We start from the raw sequence: 20,000 nt of genomic DNA on the forward strand, positions 1-20,000 counted from the left end.
ACAGTGGTACGATTGAGTTACGACGAATCGTGGGGTTCGGTTGAAGTCTTGCGAATAGGGTCACGACTACACTACGATGTGTAAGAATCTACTGCGACTGTATTACGAACGATGCAGATCGGTCAATACTAAGCTAGGACCTTAACGAACGCACCCATGAATTCGGCGCCAATATCTACTGATATTGATTCTAACACGGCACGTGACTTGTTTTTTTAAAGAAAAAGAAGGAAATAAAGTGTGGGTTATTCTGAAATAAATTATGGGCGGAGCTTAATGTTTGGAGAATAGTTCCGAATAAATAAAGAAAATATTGCAGTAAAATGCACGTGCTTAAATCCCCCTCTTAAAGAAATGTAAAAAATGTAGCATGTATATAAATGTAATGAAACAACAAATTGTATATTTGGTGATAAGTGGCATGACCACGCCTGCTACGAATTTGTTTGTTAAGAAACGTAAGTAAGAAAACATTTTTATCCCATCATCAGACGTGCATTGTCTAAATTATCACTGTGGAATACATTTTCCTCTATTTCAGCAGTGTTGAAATATAGCTGTCACGCGCGGCGAAGAATGTTCATATTACCCGGAATCAACTATAAAGTTATCATTTTTAGTAAAATCGAATCAGATTCAACAAAACAAACAATTTGATACCAAGATGTAATATATTTTTAACACATTATGCAACTCAAAAAGCAAATAAACATTATTTACAAATATTAAGTGCGCGTACTCGTGACGTCATTATTAACACGTCATACGACACAATGCATGTTGTTTCACGCTAAAGATGCAGTTGAATAGTGTCTTTTTTTCATTATTTCTTAAAAATCGGGGACGTAGAGGTATGATAAACAGAAAAACAGGTTAGTTACTGATCTTTTTGTAATGTATTAGGCTCGACACGATTAAAATAATGAAACAATGTTTGCTTAAAATATCTTTGAGATTTTCCGTCTCTTTCGATTTTCCTATTCTATTTTTAAAGAAATAATTCACGACTAAGAAAATTGATGGGATAAATCGAATACTAGGTCGGTGCCGAATAAAGCAAAGTTTATCTTGCTCGGCACGAAAATCTGAACCACTCGCCAAGGCTCGTGGTTCAGATTTTCTAAGCCTCGCAAAATAAACTTTGCTTTATTCGGCACCGACCTAGTATTCTCTATATAGCATGTCAGCTTTTCAGAAGAATTAACACATGTGACGTCATTTAGTTTCTATGAGTGTTGTTCTCAATGAAAGTGACGTAATTTGCAAAATATTTATGAATATTTGTTTGTACAATTCAATGACGTCACTAATAGTGAACTTTGTACTAAGAAGGGCGGAGTAATTTTATTTTAAAGGATGAATGTATTTTTGCATTTATTGACATAATGTTGTTTCAAATAGATCAAATGCACATACCACAGGTTATTTTTGCATTAAGAAATACTGTAAACGGTTGCAGTGCACTGTGTCGGTTTCGATGTAAGAACACTTATTAAATAAAGCAACATATTTTTAATAGACAATTCATATTTTGCTTGTTAGAAACTTGCCATTTGATATGAGGTTGTAAATGGTTGACTGCATCATATATTCCAATAGACAGACACTACATCCTGTTTGAAAGGCGTCCATAAAAATGACCACTGTATAGAAATATTAGAGAAGAACTAGTTATAGAAGTACAATTATTCGTGGAAATAAATAAAGAAGTTGTTGTCTTTCAGGTTGAACATACAAACAATTACAAGATATACCATTTACGATCAGATTTACATTAAGCAAAGTCTCAAATGTGTTCAATTGCTTGATATGAAATGCGTTTACATCATCTGAGCGATTTATAGAACAAAGTTATAAGAATCATGCCACATATATAATGTACCTTTAATCGTTTGTTTACTTAGCAAACGCCTTCATAGATATCATATCAGCCATAACAGCAATACATTTCTGTCTCTTACATATTACAGCCTGTAGTTTAACTAGAGCACATACTTGAGGTATTCGTGCGATAACACATTTCACAAATCATAAAGGAAAGTGTGAACATAAGTGTGTGCTTTAAAAACATATACTTGGAATGCTTCAAAAGCGTTACTTTCTGGTAGACATGTCAGCTCCGGACCAGACTGCGCATATATTCAGGTTGGTCTGAAGCATATGACCCATTTTCGCATGACGATGCTCATAGTTAGAGCTACTTAAGTAATAAAAGCGATGATGGCAAAGCAGATGATCACTATTTCATAAAATTTAATACAGACAATTGATATTTTTGCGTTCAAAAGAGTCATTTTCAAGATATATATATATATATATATATATATATATATATATATATATATATATATATATATATATATATATATGCACATTTACGTTTAAGACTATTTAGTATCTTTTTTTAATTGTGTTACTTTTAAAGCTGTTGAGTATCGCTTATACATGCCTTTCTTTTTCTTGTTAATAATAATTTGTATACTTTATATGTCAAGGGAAAGAAGAAGTGCACTAGCTAAATTTAGAATAGAATCAGGCTGACACGAGGGATTACCCGAACATGAACGACTTGCTGCCACTGCCTCACATATATAGAAAAAACGGAACATGTGTTAATGTTATTACGTAACAAGTGTGACAGAATTCGCCTAGATATGTTTGTTAATATTATGAATATTGAACCTGGTTTCTTATTGTATACATTTCATAACAATTTTTGCAGTGCATGTCTAATAAGTTCTTTGTTAAATACACTGCCTAAGCCTACAATCACATTTTAATACCTCTTAAAAACTATATATATTATGATACTTTTACACTGTTGTCAATCTTTTAGAGTGTTTTAATGATGTTTATATTACGTTTTATCTGTCCATAGTCTCTTGTAACCATCATTGAGTGGATTTGTACATTTTATTGTAAATATTTTAATTAAACTATATTTTGTTATATGTATGTCTTACTGTCTGTCGGTATGTATGTAATAACAACACCTCTTTGGGGTTATATGTCGATAATGGAAAACAGACGCTATATTTTTCGACTTCCGATGAGTTTCATAGTATCACAAACATGTTCAAGCATTTGTAAATCGTTTCTTGAAGTGTCATGAAAAAAAGTTGATGTTTAAACACAACAGCACTTGAAAAGCACTTAAAAAAAGATCACTAAACCAAAAGAGTGAAGTAGACCAATCATATAAAAAATGCAGTTTTACATAAATGTAAGCCTATGGATGTTAAGAATGGGATCATGATGTTCACGCGTTCAGAAGATGACACACTACTATAACTGGAAAGTATGACAATACAAAGCGCTATCAAAATTATAAATGTAAATCAGTGTTATATTGGTTACGTAGTAAATTTCTTTTTCATATTATACGCATTTGCTTGGTGAAACGGACTAAGGGCATGCATTGTGTTTTCAAACTCTAAAGGCGTACGGTGTGAATTCAAATATATATATTTTTTGATTAACTTTATATCGACCATTGACTATCGCTTATATACTGTTCACCACTATTTTTCAGAGAACTAGAAACGTGCTATGTCCGATGAAATTCTCAGAACTTGGATATAAATGTCTTTGAAGAAAAAGTAATTCAACAACACACCACTTACGTTTTTGAGTGTCATATTCAAACACTGAAGAAGTATAATAAAAGCCCTGCGAATATAAACAGCGACACTCAAACTACCAATCGTAACACTTCGTCCATCTTCGGAGTCTCCGTAAAGAGTGGACTCGTACCTAATAGCCGGCTTTGATACACCCAACGCGTGATCCGCCTGAAGTAGCTCAATACTTTATCCGACATATACTTTATTACAATAAAATGTGTTGAAACACCTTGGATTGTAACAGTTTGACATCATTAGCTTACAGCGCGCGTTCCATCCACGGCGACGTCTTTTCACTGTGGCATTAGCACCCGAGTTACACGCAGTTCTCATGGAAGGTGTATACATCGACGAAATATCGGTTCAATACTGAACTATCTACACTTAACCGAAACAGCGCATTTATGTTCTTTAGTTTTAAGAAATCAATTGCGTTCGCGATATGGGCGCAAAAAAATTATTACCACGCGTTAGGTAAAATAATGTGATCATTTAGCAAAACATAACATAGATATTAAACTGTTATGAAGAATTTTAATGTAATGGATACATTAGCAGGCGAGTTAATAGTTATTTTCATTAATAATAATAAACAAGTAATGTTTTAACATTATAATGCTTTTGTGTAAACAGACTGTTGAGTAAAGTTAAAACAAATTATGTTTATTCAAATACAGGTTTGATGTGCCAATATTTGTTGATAAAAAATCCCAATTCGGTTCACTTTGTCGGTCCACTTTGTCGATAAAAAATTCCCTATGTAACCAAACTCCTTTTCCCAAAGTGGCCAGGAAAACCCCTGTATATTTAAGTGAACTATCTAGCTGTGACAAACTGGAATTCTGTTTTAAAAGACATATCTTTAGAACTTCAGAGATTGGCATAGTTGATAGCTTGAATATATATATATATATATATGAATAATAATTGAATCTACATGATGTATAGAAGAAACCTTATGACAACGTTTGTCTTCACAAAATCTCAGATGCATATAATTCTAGGTCAGAGAAAACACCTAGGTCACCAGTTCCTATGATAATAATTAACATTGTATTCACAGACGTTTCGCAGTTATGAATTGGCACGTACGACAATAATTTGTTTTAAAAAGAAGCATTTACTTTTAACCCCAATAGCTTAAGCATATGTTATGTTGACAGCCTGTCACCCTCCCTTCATTCCATCTGTTTTATCCAACAAACATGATTGGTTAACAGTGTCTTTACGACCAAAAAATTTGAGCAAAATCGCCTCACCAGTACTTTCAATACTTTGATTACTTTGAGTCACAGTAAGAACATATAGATACAGGGAAACACCTACATGTCACCTTTTTAATTAAAAAATGTATATCACTTAAGTTACAGTTACTTAAAATTGCAATCAATTTAAACTAAAATTTACAAGAAGGCGATGTTAATTTTGTAAACAACTAAGAAATGACTGTCTATTTTAAATGCAGTTGTTGTTTTTTTTTAAATATTTATTGGTTTATTTATTTTTATTATTCCTTAATATTTTTATGTAATACTCTCAAACCTAGTTTAACAATACTAATGTAGTCTAGTCAGGGTCAATGGAACTGTTTATTACATGCTTTGAGTTTCATTCTGGGGTTCAAATACACTCTGTCTGGAATTTCCAATTAACAATAGTGGACAGAGGCTGATCAATTTGTTATTAGAAATCCAGATGTCATAACTAAATACCCTTTGTAAATTTACTCTTACACTTAAAGGGACTGTCAAAAAAGTTCATATTTTCAGTATATGGTAATAAAATTTCGCGATGTGAAATCGAAAGTACATCGCGAAAATAGGCGACACAAATATATACAACGATATACACACTATAAATAACGCAAGTAGATTGATCATTTTATATATTAGATATATACAAGTCACTACGCATGCACAATTTGCATTCCTGGGTTAACCACGTGACGATGATGATCAATCTACTGGCGTTATTTATAGTTAACTGGTAGTTACCTGGTAGACATACCCAGTAAAATTTATAACCAAATATCCTGAAAATATGAAAACCTAACAACTTTTTTTCAATTAATGTAATATACCGGTCGTGATATTTTAATCAATATAAACTAATAATTGGAAAAAATACGGTATTTTACAACTTGTCTTTTCTTCGTCGTCGTGGTTGACAGTCCCTTTAAGAGAATATTACATATTAATACTAAAAACAAGCTGTTTTCTTCCATAGTATTGCTTTTACATTGCATGAGCGGCTTTCTTTAAAATTTTAAACATAGTTCACAAAATATTGCAGTAAAAATTTTACTTAGATAATTTCAAAATACCTTTAAGACTAATTAAGTAACTCGCTGCAACATTTATTAACTCTAAGATTTAAAGGAAAAACTTAAAGAAAAATATCAACTGTTTTTTTTCTAAATTTACTCATATTATTTTGCATGTGTTCACATTTAAATTCTCAGATCAGTGCAAATATCACATGTCAGTAAAACTTACTAGTAAGAATGCATTTGTATCAAAAGAAAGTACATGTAATCAAGCGTTTTTTATATTTATTTGGTTGGATAGGGGCATCAAATTTCAACTCGTGTGTTGTCCAGCTGGGCCATATGGTTGTTTTAGAAGCTTACAAAAAAATAACAAAAAATAATTGCCAATACAATTTTCAAATGTGACTGTTTTATATTTTTGCTTTATTAAAATGTAATGAATTATTTAAAAAAAAAAGTTGAAACACATGATATATGTTAGTTTAACAACATACGATGACCACGGACTTGTACTTTTGACCAGACAATTAGAATACTTGAGATGGTTGAATGGCAAGTCTTCGAAACTGACCATGCGCATCTGTGTTGACAAAAAAGTATTAACAAATATTGGATAGATGCTTACCATACACTTGCTCCAAGAAACTTGACTTCGAAGATGATTGTGTTTTATGTCGTAAAGTGGTCTTTTCACAGATTTTGGCATGTTTTGAAGTTTGTCATTAAATGCTTTATATTGATTAATGTTACCATTGTATATAAAAAGCCCCAGTAAACAATCAAGAATAAAATTTAAAAAAAAAGAAAAAAGGTAAGCCTCAGCAGGGCTCGAACCACTGACCCCTGAAGTCCTGGAGTAAAAAGTCTCCCACTTAGACCACTCGGCCATCCTTCTGGATACAATGGTAATAACCAATCCTCGTAGTTTCACAAAATATAACGACAACAACAAAACTCTCCAAATTATAAATTCGTATCGCGGTGCAACGCTTTATGATTTTCGGTTTTTAAATCGTCAAAAAATGCATACAATGGCTATTTTAGAACACGGTTAATGTTCAGTATTACTGTTTCCTCACAAATATCATAAAAAAACAAAAATTTGCGAATCTGAAACCACTTTTTTCAATTTTGTCAATTTACCCAAACGTGAATAGGCCCCTTTAAGCACTATAGCTATGAAACACAAATATGTATTTTGAGTTTCATAGAAATACTGCTGACGACAACTCGAACCATGGGCAAAAAAAATAAACAATTAAGTTATAGCTACTACAGGGTGCCGTTACTACAGAACTTAGATATCCGAATTTTCCTTGTTCCTCTCCAATTACCGGGACCGAGAGTTCGTAATTTTGGTCTAAAATCGAAGCAATCTATAGCCTAACTGCACTGCATACTTTAGGTATCGCTGTCCTAAGTATTGGACATGATTTGCACTTTATTTTCCTTCAATTGACAACTGTCCATGGGCGCGGCCATTTTGCTCGAAAGAAGTCCGAAAACAAAATGGCGCCCACGTTATACCAGAGGCTACTTTATGTAATAAATAGCCGGTTTGGTCCAAAGTGTCAATCTACTGGGAATTGTTATCAAAGAAAATTTAATAACGTGCAATATCTGGTATCATCTTGATTGGATAGTTTCTAGTTCGGTTTAAAAAAAAAAGTAATGTGTCGTACATTCCCACAACGCACGATCAGTTAGGGTTTCAAGTATTAGAATGAAAAAGATTAAATAAAGATTAAAATCATCAGATAAGCAGTAAAAAGTCGACATTTAAATGTACAACAATCTGTGTTCACTTACACATTCCAGTATTTACCAGTAGTTTCAGTTTGCCTACATGCCGATTTAAACAGTTCGCTACAAAGTGTTTTAAGACATTTTGTCTTAGTTCCAAGTTCCTGTAAAAATAGGTGTCCTTTTTCAGTTTGATTTAAAATGTAGTAAATATCATTATGTGTTTAAAGAGAGTAAAGAATTATCATACATGTATATTTATTAATTTAGCAATAGCAGCGTGTATTTAACCTTTCATAGTGATATACTTGCTCTGATATATATGTATCACGTATAGAAATGGTCCGAGTAAGAAAGGTTTCCAAAAAGGATTTACATATATTATGTAGCCCATAATCCTTTGAATAGCGCATATTTACAAAAGCAAAACAAAATGTACAATGTTGACCAGCATTAAATCAAACAAGTTCGAACAAACATCAACCTTATGTAAGTACCTATAACCAAAATAGAATCAATATGAGCTATTGGTGAAAACAACCGTTAGAGGTTTTAAATCATACTTTTATCAAAACAAAAAAGCATCATGTTGAAAAACAAACCCAATTTATGAAGCCCATACATGCACAATAAAAAAAACACAGAATGATGATGAAACATAAACCAAAGTATCAGAGATCACGACAGAGCAAGTTAGTTGTGAAACTAGATTCTAGAGACACTTATCAAAATGAGTATTTATTCCGTTTGAAATCATAATTGTTTTTGTGAAACTGATATTTAAATTTGATAATTATGTTCCTGAGATGTAGTTTTTTTCAAGTTCAGTGTATTGCCCTACAGGGGTTCTGTTGTTTAGTTTAATGTTGCGACGGCAATCATCTCTGCTTCATTTGCATTTTGATAAACTTTGTCTAAATCAGTTCCACTTGAACTGCTCCGACTCGAAGCAATTGATATTACATCTACCGCGTCATTGGTCCTATTTTCTATATTGTCGTCAACTGATTCTGTGCTATTATCGTGTAAGTCCTCCTTCAAATCAATACCACTTTCTGTGGATGCACTAGTAACATCTTCAATAACAACATGTCTCTGTTTTCTATCTATATTAGACTCCTTTCTGCTATCTTCAAATACATCGTCCTGCAATTCAACCTTTGTATCGACAACGTCATCGATAGACTTTTCCATGTTATCGTGCTGTCGCACCTTTACGTTGGAATCAAACGCGGGGTTGTCAAAACCAAGGATATCGGCCTTTGAACGTCTTCGTAAGACCGACGAGAGCTCTGACTGGAAGGAAGTACTGGCTAGCGAGGCTTGCGAGCTACTTCTGACAGACTCTAGAAATGAAAGCATGTTATGTCTGCGTGTAATAAATAGTATACGACAAAACTTTACATGCTTAGAATCTTTCCTTTGGACCATTCATGATTAATCCTATGTATAATAAGAATAAAGCCTTCTTATAAACACATCATACTATGTTTAATTGATAAACATTAATTTAAAGTAAAACTTACTTTTATTTAAAGCTCGAAATCTTGTTTTATATATCGTCTAATTTCCTTTCAGTATATTTCATACTTGTGCTAAATAAATTAAAATGTCCTTACAAGATACATAAAATTGTAAACATTCATCTTGTGTTCACTTACTTTTTTCTAACACCAAATCAACTACAACCTCTACCTCTGGAGGTGCTACTTTCTCGACCTTCGTTTCTTTTTTTGACACTTCTTCCTCAACTTCTTCTTGATCGCCTAGAAACAGTTTGAAATACAATTTTCGAATATAATGCTGCTTTCGTTCACAATAAAACAGCAAAAAATGTAAGAATCCAATACATGAACGCTGTGGCTCATCTCCTTTAATAGCATAAACAATAATGCAGTCCAAATCCATACATGTATGAACCATTGCAATTTCCCTCTTTGGTCGTCTTTAATTTACGTCTTTTTCAGACCCTTCCAACTTCCTTGTCATCAATACCGTTCACAAATAATACAATATGAATTGTGTTATTACGTTATGCTAAAACTGGTGGTTACTGTTCCATCTGTTGGGTTTTCGGCACAAAACTATGACATTAATAGGCCTTATTTGGAGCTCAACTTATTCCAAAGTTCAAACATTTCTTTTAATTATTATATGCACTTAAGTCAAAGGAATAATCACCTACTGGCGAAGGATTGGAAGTCACTTTAGTTCGAATTATAATAAACAGCCCTATGGATTAAGGTCATTTTTTGTACCTCATTTAAGCAGCGGAAACATCACAGAGTTCCGTTTAACAACTATTAACATACCTTGCACGAGAAACTTGGGCCCGAACACGGCAATGCACGTGGCGCCCACGGGAGCACAGATGATAATGGCGAGGACCGAGATTGTCAGGATGTCCGTAGCGTATTTCAAATGGCTTCCGTCCGGGTCATGTGACTGTCTCACGTTATCAAGCGCGAGACCACCAAACGCCGCCTTGAAAAAGAGAAAAAAAAGTGTCAGGTCAGTTAGGCAAAGCATAGAACACAACCAAATAAAGTATGCATAACCAATAGTTTACAGAGTGCAACTATAGTCCATGTTGATAAAATACGTGTTTGTTTATGATACTTGTTTATTGCAATCATTGTTTGGTCGAATTACATTGTGTATATTTATTGATTATGAAAATTTATGTTGCATGTGTATTGACAAGACAAATAGTTATTGGCCGTTCAACTTGACGGAAAAAAGGCATATTGCACGCAAAAATGTTTAATGAAGACTTTCTGCGTGGTCGCTTTTACAGAGGCTATGATTGTTAAGGCCACAAACTACTTTGGAGACGCACTGTCCACTCCACCAACCTGCACGGTGGCCTTTGCTAACCAAGTGAGCGTAACAAACACCCTCTCCTTCCAGTTGAAGCCATTTCCCGTAGTAACGGTGATAGACACGAGACTCCTGGCAACTAGACCTATAGCTAACGTGGCGATACCTAGACCTGGAATGAAAACGAACACAGTTTAGTTAATCAAAGGAAATTGAAACAGTTTTGCAAAATGACCTTTTCAAAACTGTCATGTTTTAAAAAGCACAACATTCAAAAATGAAAAAAATACTTACCACTAAAACTATAGGTTTGTAGTTGGAAAATCATCAATCGAAAGAAATAGTTTGTGTTGTACTTGTGATCGATTATTTGGAAATACGTATACCATTACCATACCTTTAAAATACTCCAGGTATGTTTAATGCCTGCGAAGAGCAGTTGTAGCCGGGCTACATCCCGGAAGAAGGCTTACTTTTTGTTTAACTTGTTTTTGCTTTTTAAATATTTGTAAACTATTTTACACATTTTAATTTTATTAATACATACATTTTGTGTTATTTTCAAAATGTAAATATGTGACAACTGTGAACGCGTCTCTTTACACAAAGAAGATAATTACAATATTCATTTGTTAGGCATTCGATAAAAGGTTATCAATGTAGGTATCAACTAAATGTTAATACATTATTAATTATTATAAGTATGATAAAATGAGCACTATCAACTCACATAAAACAGCACACTTGGAATCGAGATTCTAAATAGCTGCCTTTTTTTGTAAATTCGGTATGACGCTTGTAGTAACCTTTGAACTCAATCGGATAATTAAAAAACCTCTGACCTCAATCAGTTTATTATATAACCTCTATCCTCAATCAGTTAAATATATAACCTCGCTCTGCAACGTTTAATAACGTTCATATTTTGAGAAATTTGGTGCTAAACGAGTAGATTTATTATCCTCGATTATAAATAATAAATAATAAAGGGGGGGGGGGCGGACGCGGCGTACGCTCCCTAAAATAGCCAAAGTAAAGTCAATTCATTTGATGTTTCATACTTAACAAGATCTAAATCACCTATTTAAACTTTTCAAAGCCTTCAAAATCACTTAAATCGTAGAGCTTCCCCTGGACCCCCAAAACTATCAACTATGCACTTTTTTGGCATTATAAGAAGGTACTTTGATGAAAGTATATAAGGGGTGACATGATCAAGAAGTGGTTGTCAAAGCCTTCAAAATCACTAAAATCGTGGAGCTTCTAGGGGGATTCGCCCCTCACCCCCTGGACCCCCTTAACTATAAACTATGCACTTTTTTCGCATTATAAGAAGGTACTTTGATGAAAATATATAAAACGTGACATGCTCGAGAAGTGGTTGTCAAAGCCTTAAAAATCATTAAAATCGCGAAGCTTCCGGGGGGCTTTGCCCCCCTGGACCCCCTAAAAGAAAAACTATGCACTTTTTGGCATTATCAGAAGGTACTTTGATGAAAGCATATAAGGCGTGACATGCTTGAGAAGTGGTTGTCAAAGCCTTCAAAATCACTAAAATCGTGGAGCTTACGGGGGGCTTTGTCCCCCTGGATCCCCTAGCAGGGATTTGCACATCACCCACTAGGGGCACGAGCGGACCCCTGGACCCCCAGCAAATCTTTCAATATCACGCCCCCTCCCCCCTAATCAGATATCCTGGACCGCCCCTGAAACGGTCTGTCACTGTCAATTGAGCCGCGTTCTTGCCTTCATGCATGTGTGTAGTGTCACCACAGCTTGACCTGCGCAGTCCGCACAGGAAAATCATGGAGGAAATTTGCATTTAAGGAATTTTTCGTTTAAAGAAGGTTAATTTAAAACGGAAATCCAGTCTAGGCGAAAGGTGTCGTCCCTGATTTGCCTTTCGGAAGTTAACAGAACGGGTCTCAAATATTAAAGTATCCGTACCTGCTGTCTCGGACTTGATGTTTGCGATGTTCACCGCGGCGCCGATCAGGCCGAACAGGAAATGCTGCACGATCATCCAGGTCAAGGCCATTACACCGGCAACCGCGTCCTGAAGCAAACAATGTACCGTTAATTTTCGTGTGTTGCATATGTATTTATTACCTCTACACCGATATTTATAATGGTTCGACCAACTGACCGAAGTTGGATCAAACTGATTTTGTGCAAATGCATATATATGCAAAATAACATGTATTTAAATGTACAAATATTTTTCTCCTGTGTATCAATCTATATATATTCAACGATTTTAACAGCGTCCACATGTTTACAAAACAAATAAATCTCAAAGCAAGTTTTAGTCATGAACAATATGTAACATTTAAACACATGCTCGATAGCAAACGGTAGTTTTCAATGTGTTATTGTAAAAATCGATTCCCAAGTATTGTTTTATCGGTTCTCATATGAAACACGCAACCGAATTATATTAGAACTTGGTATTATTGCTTAATCGCCGGTATTTTCCGTACAATCACCGATTTAGCAGGTGTTACCTCTGATTTTAACACAACATATGGATTGTTGTCTCAAAATAGAGCTGCAGATATAGTGAGCGCTAATCTGCGAAGCACAACGTTTTGGAAATAATAGTTGGTACGTTATTCGGGACATTGTGCAGTAAATGGATGTTCTTGAACGGCTTCTATCAAAATCGTTTCATACTTATTGGCGTCTCACTGCAGTGCGGCGACTAGTATGTAATACGGTGTTTTTTTCGCTTATGGGAGAAGTTATTTTACGATCAATGTATATATTTTTGTTGTCAGAATATCTTGCATAGTGGTGATTTTTTGTGTAAATTAGTGTAAATAAGTACTGCATTTGTGCCTATTACATTTACTACAACATTTATTGCCAATAATGCAAAGCTAATTCTTTTAATTAATAACTGATCACAGGGACTGGGCAATAATAAAAGATCACAGAAACTGGACAAATACAACGAACCGGTGAAACTTTCTGGTTTTGTCTAAAAACAAAACATAATCAAAATATTTTTATTTTGTGGTTTTTCAAACAATAGCGCAGACTTTTGCTGTTCGAGTTTTGGTTAACGCGTATTTTCTTCAATTTTACAAGACGACAGCGATTACACGGTTTATTGCTTTGTTTATAACCGTTACACCACAGTCACTTATTAATATCTTAGTTAGAAGGTGATTTTTCAAGCGGTTCCGTAGCGTAGTGGTTTAACGCTCGCTTCACATGTGGGAGGTCAAAGGTTCGAGCCCCAGTAGAATCAAATTATTTTATTTGTGTTCTATGTTAACTTTTTGTTTTGATGTAGACATTTTATTTTAAATAAATATGCTGTTTTATTGTAACCATTTTTTGTTTTTATTATGCCCATGAAATATATGTGTGAGAGGGTGGGGGGGGGGGGGGGTTCGTAAACACATTAAAACTTTTACAGTGTTTTCATTTCAAAGAGTACTCAACCCCTATCGTAAATGAGCAACGTACGAATAAGTTCAGAATCATCTCCCCTTGAAGTTAATAAAAAATATGAAATTACGCTTACAAGATGAAGCAGATTTTTTAAAACCTACACAGTTCTGTTCCATTAAAAAAAACTGCACACGGATGCCAGTAAAAAAAGGAAACCAATGTAAATAAAATGAACTTTGAAATATTTGGGAGTTACAATACAAAATCATAGATAATGGTTATTTGGGGGTTATAACACAAAATCATAGATATTGGTTATACCAGTATCTTTTTCTATTTTGTTTAAAATAACCGGCCGATATATTAATATTTACAGTAGAAAAAAATCGTTCCATGTAACTTCATTGAATGCCTTTTACACTGAAATTCCCGACGCCCTTTGATGCTTTGCATCAATACTTATCTTGTATTTAATATGATATGCAGCAATAAAAACACGATACAATCTGCAATGACACTTGCATATGCACTATAAACTGAACGTTATTGAACTTTATTTTTATTTTTTAAGGTCATATCGATTTTATTTTTCTTAATATAGACACGTATTGAAATAATGCATTTCCTTTTTGCATTTTTCTATCTTCTATGATAAAATGATGATGGTCGCATACTTAAGAAAAATCTGTATACACTAGTTCCTATTATTTGGCGATAACCCAACCGTTGTGATTCGGAACGCCTGCATCACAGATTGCGTATTTTAATATAAGTTGTCAATATGTGTAGCGATATCAAAAGAGTTAGGCGGTTTTTCATGTACATGTCATTTATAAAGATTTTAGAACGTGTACTCATTTGCTCTCACATGCGAAGTCTATGCAGGGCAACTTTTAATATGTTTAAAATAAAATAGATGCCTGATCGTTCAAAAATCTAATAAATTATTTATACAATATAATATAATTATTTTAAAAGTATAATACAAATTGCAAGCTGTGTTTGTCAGAATACACTGAAAGTATTATCGCTTACAATGACATCATATTGGATATTTCATTTCTATCAATACATCTGACTTAATTATGTGTATGAATGAACTTAATACCGCATCAGTTTTATAGGATAAGATGACGTCAAAAAAAGAACTACTGAAAGTTCTTCGTTCTTGTTGATTTCTTGGAAATGTTTTAAAGAATTAAATCTTTTTTAGAACCGAAAAAACATGTTTGTATTTGAGTTTGTTTTTGAATAACACACTATCCGAGTTATTGTATAGATACGTGTTATACAAGCGTATCAACAAACTATTACAGAAACACATTATTTCGTCAAGAATTCCATCAAATGTACGCTGAAATAGAAACTGAACAGAGCCAACATGGCAAGAGAAATGAACAATATGAATGTTCGTAAAGACCGTTTTTACGCTTAGCGACCATGCGCGGGTCCCATGAACGAAACGTTGGCGTTGTCCATTAAAATAACATAACAATAACACAAGTAAGCGACTGCAGGAATATAAAAAACATCGGATTAAAGTCATCGTGTTTTGTGTTGCCGCCATAATTGTTTAAAATGATAGAAATACTACAGACAGCGGTAATATAAACTTCGCCAATCCCACCCGGACACTACACGTTCTACCATGATCTGCACGTCCTCTTAATTATTGGTTTCTTGTCCGGTCGAATCTTCTATGATGATATGACATGAAGATAAAATACTTGGATACACTCTCACCGTTGATAGTGATTATATACATTAACAAGAGCTGTCAGAGGACAGCGCGCTCGACTATTCGGGTGCTTGACATTATAACGTAAGCCATCTTGGGGAAAGTGTTCATATTCAATCATTTATTAGACGATTTTACAAAAATAAAATATGCAAAATATAAAAGCAATATGTAAAAGGATATAGGAAATATAATTTGGGGTAGTACGCAAACTTTAACATACATTTATCAATAATATGCATATTCTAAGTATAAAAGGGGCAATAATTCTGTCAAAGTGCTTTATACAGTTGTCTGCTCTTGTTTATAGGTTGGGGTCATGATGGTTAACAAGTATGCAAAATATGAAAGCAATATGTCAAGGGACATTGAAAATAGATGGGGTAGTACGCAAACTTTAACATTTGTTGCATATTCTAAGTGGAAAAGGGGCCATAATTATGACAAAATGCTTGATAGAGTTGTGTGCTCTTGTTTATAGGTTGGGGTCATGTTGGTAAACGAGTATGCAAAATATGAAAGCAATATGTCAAGGGACAAAGAAAATATTTGGGGTAGTACGAAAACTTTCACATTCTTAGTATAAAAGGGGCAATAATTCTGTCAAAATGCTTGATACAATTGTCTGCTCTTGTTAATAGGTTGGGGTCATGATGGTTAACAAGTACGCAACATATGAAAGCAATATGTCAAGGGGCAGGTTTGATCCCCCGATTAAATCTAACCTTTTGAGTCATCCTTCAAGGCAGGCGTAAAACCAAGGCACAGTATTCAAAGTTTCAATAAGGGCATTAACCGACTTAGAGTTGTCTTTGAAACGGGATGCCTGATTTATTTTGCGCTTTCCCAAGGATTCAAACTTAGAGAACTTCTTTATGAAATGATTTAAAATCAAGTTATTAAGTAGTTCAAAAACAATTTTATACTTTCACTCGGTGTGTTCTTTGCATTCTACCGAAACAATAATTACAGTAATGTTTGCATACACACATTTATATCTCACGAAAATCGCTACTTAATCTATTGCAGGAGCTGTTAAAGGTATTCGAAGTTTTAAAATTGGGGACACATATAGTTTGAAGTGCAATGTTTCAATGTTAGTGATTTCCACAAGACATTCCCCTAATATTAAGAAAATATTGCATAACCGTTCCATAACAAAGTATGTGCATTTTAACATAATGCTTATTTTGGTGATAACTTCAAGTGACACCCATACCCAACTTGTCAAAAGAACATTCGTTTCTGACGATCGAAAACAGTATATCGGTTTACATTCGATTTGTTTAAAAGTCACTCATAGAGATGCGCATAGGTGGTTCAGTGGTAGAATGCTAGCCAGCCTCGCGGGCGGCCCGATTCCCGGTTGATGCATATTTTATATCTATATATTTTGATAGAACTACTGTATATGATTTTTATACCTAAATGAAAAATTATGATTAATGTTACATTCTTAATTAATCTTTCAGCAAAAAGTCTCACTTGCTCATGTGAATTAACATCAAGACATTTAAATTTAAATTAATTTCATACAGCATAACAACTGCAAACTATCAGGGCTCGTGCGGGATTTGAACCCGGCATCTCTCGCACCAATTTCGTTACTGGTTAATCGGTCTAGAGTAGAAAATAAACGTGTATTGTTAGAAAGAAGAAGTATATTTGAATTGTTATTTGCAAGAATTGTTTCGTTTTAATTATACAATATTTTTTTTATTTTAATTGAATTCTTTAGTGATTAAGAAACGAAATATAAACACACAATAGCCAACTACATGACAGGGATTTATATTTTGGAATACATATAGCTATGTCATCTCTGTTCAAGTATAAGTCATTAATACGCAAGAAAATCATCTCTTTTCAAGAATAAGTCATTAATACGCAAGAAAATCATCTCTTTTCAAGTATAAGTCATTAATACGCAAGAAAATTCATTTACATGAATCTCATATCTGATCAAATGTCCCCTCTATACTTTTCGTCAATCCTCGTTTATTGTTACGACATTATGAATTAAAGAATAAGAGTACATACATTTTAACGTAGCTATCAATTTTCAAATGTCACCTCTTCTGTTATCAAAATAGAATGAAATACTTATTTTAGTTTTGGGATGTTCTTTTTTTTACTTATTAAACAATGTAATACGCATGTAATGAAATAGTGTGTAAACTAGATTGCAACGCAAAATGTTTGTAGGTAAACTCACCACCGTAATGTAACCTAAATGCTGCTGAAAACTGTAAGCTCTACCTTTTCCCCTGGTTGTCGTCCCTGACGCCACTTGTAGGCCGCGACGGTGGCGGTGGTGAGGCAGCCGATAGGTCCTGCGCCCGACAGGCCGACCTCCGAGCTACCGAATAGCGCGATAAGTCCAGCGCTTAGCAACATCACATAGCGATAGAACACACGGTTAGGCTGCAGAGAGAATACAATTGATATCCATACATAAGAAAAGAAACAACAGTTGAAGAACGATTTAGATGGAATAATTAGTCTGTGGAGAAATATTTATATAAAGGTACCAATCATTTGGTAGGGAATGGAACAAGAATACAACTTGTCAGTGAATCAATCCGTGTTTGAGGAATATCACATATCATAGACGTTGAAGCATTAGGTAGGGGAGAAAAATAAACGTGAATACAATTATTATTGGTTTAGAGTGAAATAACGGTATTACATGCTGTTAAATTACGTTAACGTTTACAAAACTCACGGTGGGATAATGGGAGATAATCTAGGAGTATCCATGGCAGCACCGTTAAGATATTTATAGGTATTTATAGGTATTCATTTCTTCAAACCCTACTCAGCTAGCACTCACCCCGTCTCCGGAAGGGATGTACCAGAGGAAGATTCCGGCCGCGAATCCATACGCTATACCCGCGACGATGCCGAGAGGCCCCTTGGCAATCGTAAGAGCCAGATTGTCCCCTTAAAAAGGACCGTCAAAATATATTTAAACTTGAGGGGTCATAACAAGTTGTTTGGTTTGTTCATGGTATTCGAATCAAATCATGGAATTAACGCATTTCCTCTACTTATTAAAATAGTATTTAATGTGTGTCATACATTATGTCTTGTTTATGACATGAGTCGCTATTATGTGCATCTAAATTATGCAAACAAAAAATAAGTTTAAGAGTTTGCAAGGGTTACATTTTTCGAATTCCTATCGCAAGCCATTTTTGGAGCGATATAACTTCATAAATGCAAAATGACGTCAAGTTAATTAGCGAAATTTAGACGTTTTAGAAATCATCAGCATGTCAGCGAAAAGAATAATTTTAATAAAAGATCGTTGTCCTTTTTTTTTAAACAATTAAGATATTTTGTTGACTTTTTTAACATGTAAAATATTTATAGCATACATGCATCTCTTAATAAAATATCTGCGTCATTTGTGTTTATTTACCGCTCAAACAAGGAATTAAATATATCGATCATTTTTATAGAAATGTCATCAATACGATATTTTCGCTTTGTCGCTAATGGTTTTTAGAATGCAACAGATACGTAATATGGGAAATAACATAAAAACAAACTCATCATCTAAATTTCTGTAAGTGAAACGAATGAAAAAAAACTTTCAGTCATTAGCGCCGTCGCGGAAATTTCGTTGGCTCCTTTCTTTATTCATCTCCAAAAAGATGTGGCAGCCAGAGATGTTCGCAGGTGAAATTGAAAACAGAGTATTCGTACAAAAATAAAATACACATTTAGAACAGGAAATATGTATTTACCGGAAGAAAATATAATCCCAAGTAACACCGAAAAAGCTGTGACGCACATGACGTTGTCAAGGCCACCGGCAGAGAGGAGCATTGTTGGAATCCCCTTGGTAACGCCATACTTCCGGTCTTGGAGATTCACAAGGGAGGGCACAGTAACAGCCGGTGACAACGCGCCAAGTACGCATCTGAACATAGATGTGTTATCCCATTTATGCCTAGTGGACTCTCCCATCCTTTTAAATTGGATCAATTTATTTCCAAAATTAAGGATTTCTAGTATACTCATTCCTGTATTTAGAATATATCTTACATAAATTCCGTTAAGCAAACAGCGCAGACCCTGTTGTGACGCCGTATCATGCGGCGTCTCATCTGGGTCTACGCTGTTTGCCAAGGCCTTTTTTCTAGACGCTAGGCATAAATGGGTTAATTTGTCAGTATTCAAATTCAATATTCATTCAGTATAATATTGATCAACCAATGTGGTCCCAATAACAGCAACATGGGCCAGTTCCGAAGAAATCATCGCCAGAAGTGTGGCACTTAGGTGTGCTTTACTTGCCAACGTTTAATAAACAATAAGCACAAAGCCTTGAATAAAAACATAAAACATATGGAATGAAACGTTGATACAAAGTTAACAAAATACGAGTTTATGATTTGTA

General features: G+C 34.2%; 1 protein-coding gene and 1 long non-coding RNA gene across 2 annotated transcripts in view; one reads left to right on the plus strand and one right to left on the minus strand.

Annotated features, from left to right (window-relative positions):
- Nucleotides 1-1,821: 1,821 nt before the first annotated feature.
- On the plus strand, nucleotides 1,822-2,951 carry LOC127848081 (uncharacterized). The gene is made up of 2 exons (XR_008034345.1): nucleotides 1,822-2,145; nucleotides 2,496-2,951. It is a non-coding gene; the product is annotated as an uncharacterized LOC127848081 (long non-coding RNA).
- Nucleotides 2,952-8,275: 5,324 nt separating this feature from the next.
- LOC127849128 (sodium/hydrogen exchanger 9B2-like) overlaps nucleotides 8,276-20,000 on the minus strand; it is a 15,051-nt gene continuing 3,326 nt past the window's right edge. Inside the window, exons 4-11 of the mRNA XM_052381849.1 lie at nucleotides 19,345-19,520; nucleotides 18,426-18,535; nucleotides 17,852-18,016; nucleotides 12,403-12,511; nucleotides 10,491-10,627; nucleotides 9,948-10,119; nucleotides 9,297-9,401; nucleotides 8,276-8,981 (exon numbers count right to left, since the gene is read on the minus strand). Coding sequence (XP_052237809.1) covers nucleotides 8,491-8,981; nucleotides 9,297-9,401; nucleotides 9,948-10,119; nucleotides 10,491-10,627; nucleotides 12,403-12,511; nucleotides 17,852-18,016; nucleotides 18,426-18,535; nucleotides 19,345-19,520 — 1,465 coding nt within the window. The 3' untranslated portion in view covers nucleotides 8,276-8,490. The remainder of the gene's footprint in view (nucleotides 8,982-9,296; nucleotides 9,402-9,947; nucleotides 10,120-10,490; nucleotides 10,628-12,402; nucleotides 12,512-17,851; nucleotides 18,017-18,425; nucleotides 18,536-19,344; nucleotides 19,521-20,000) is intronic.

Source organism: Dreissena polymorpha, chromosome 10 (genome assembly GCF_020536995.1).
Source record: "Dreissena polymorpha isolate Duluth1 chromosome 10, UMN_Dpol_1.0, whole genome shotgun sequence".
Lineage (NCBI taxonomy): Eukaryota > Metazoa > Mollusca > Bivalvia > Myida > Dreissenidae > Dreissena > Dreissena polymorpha.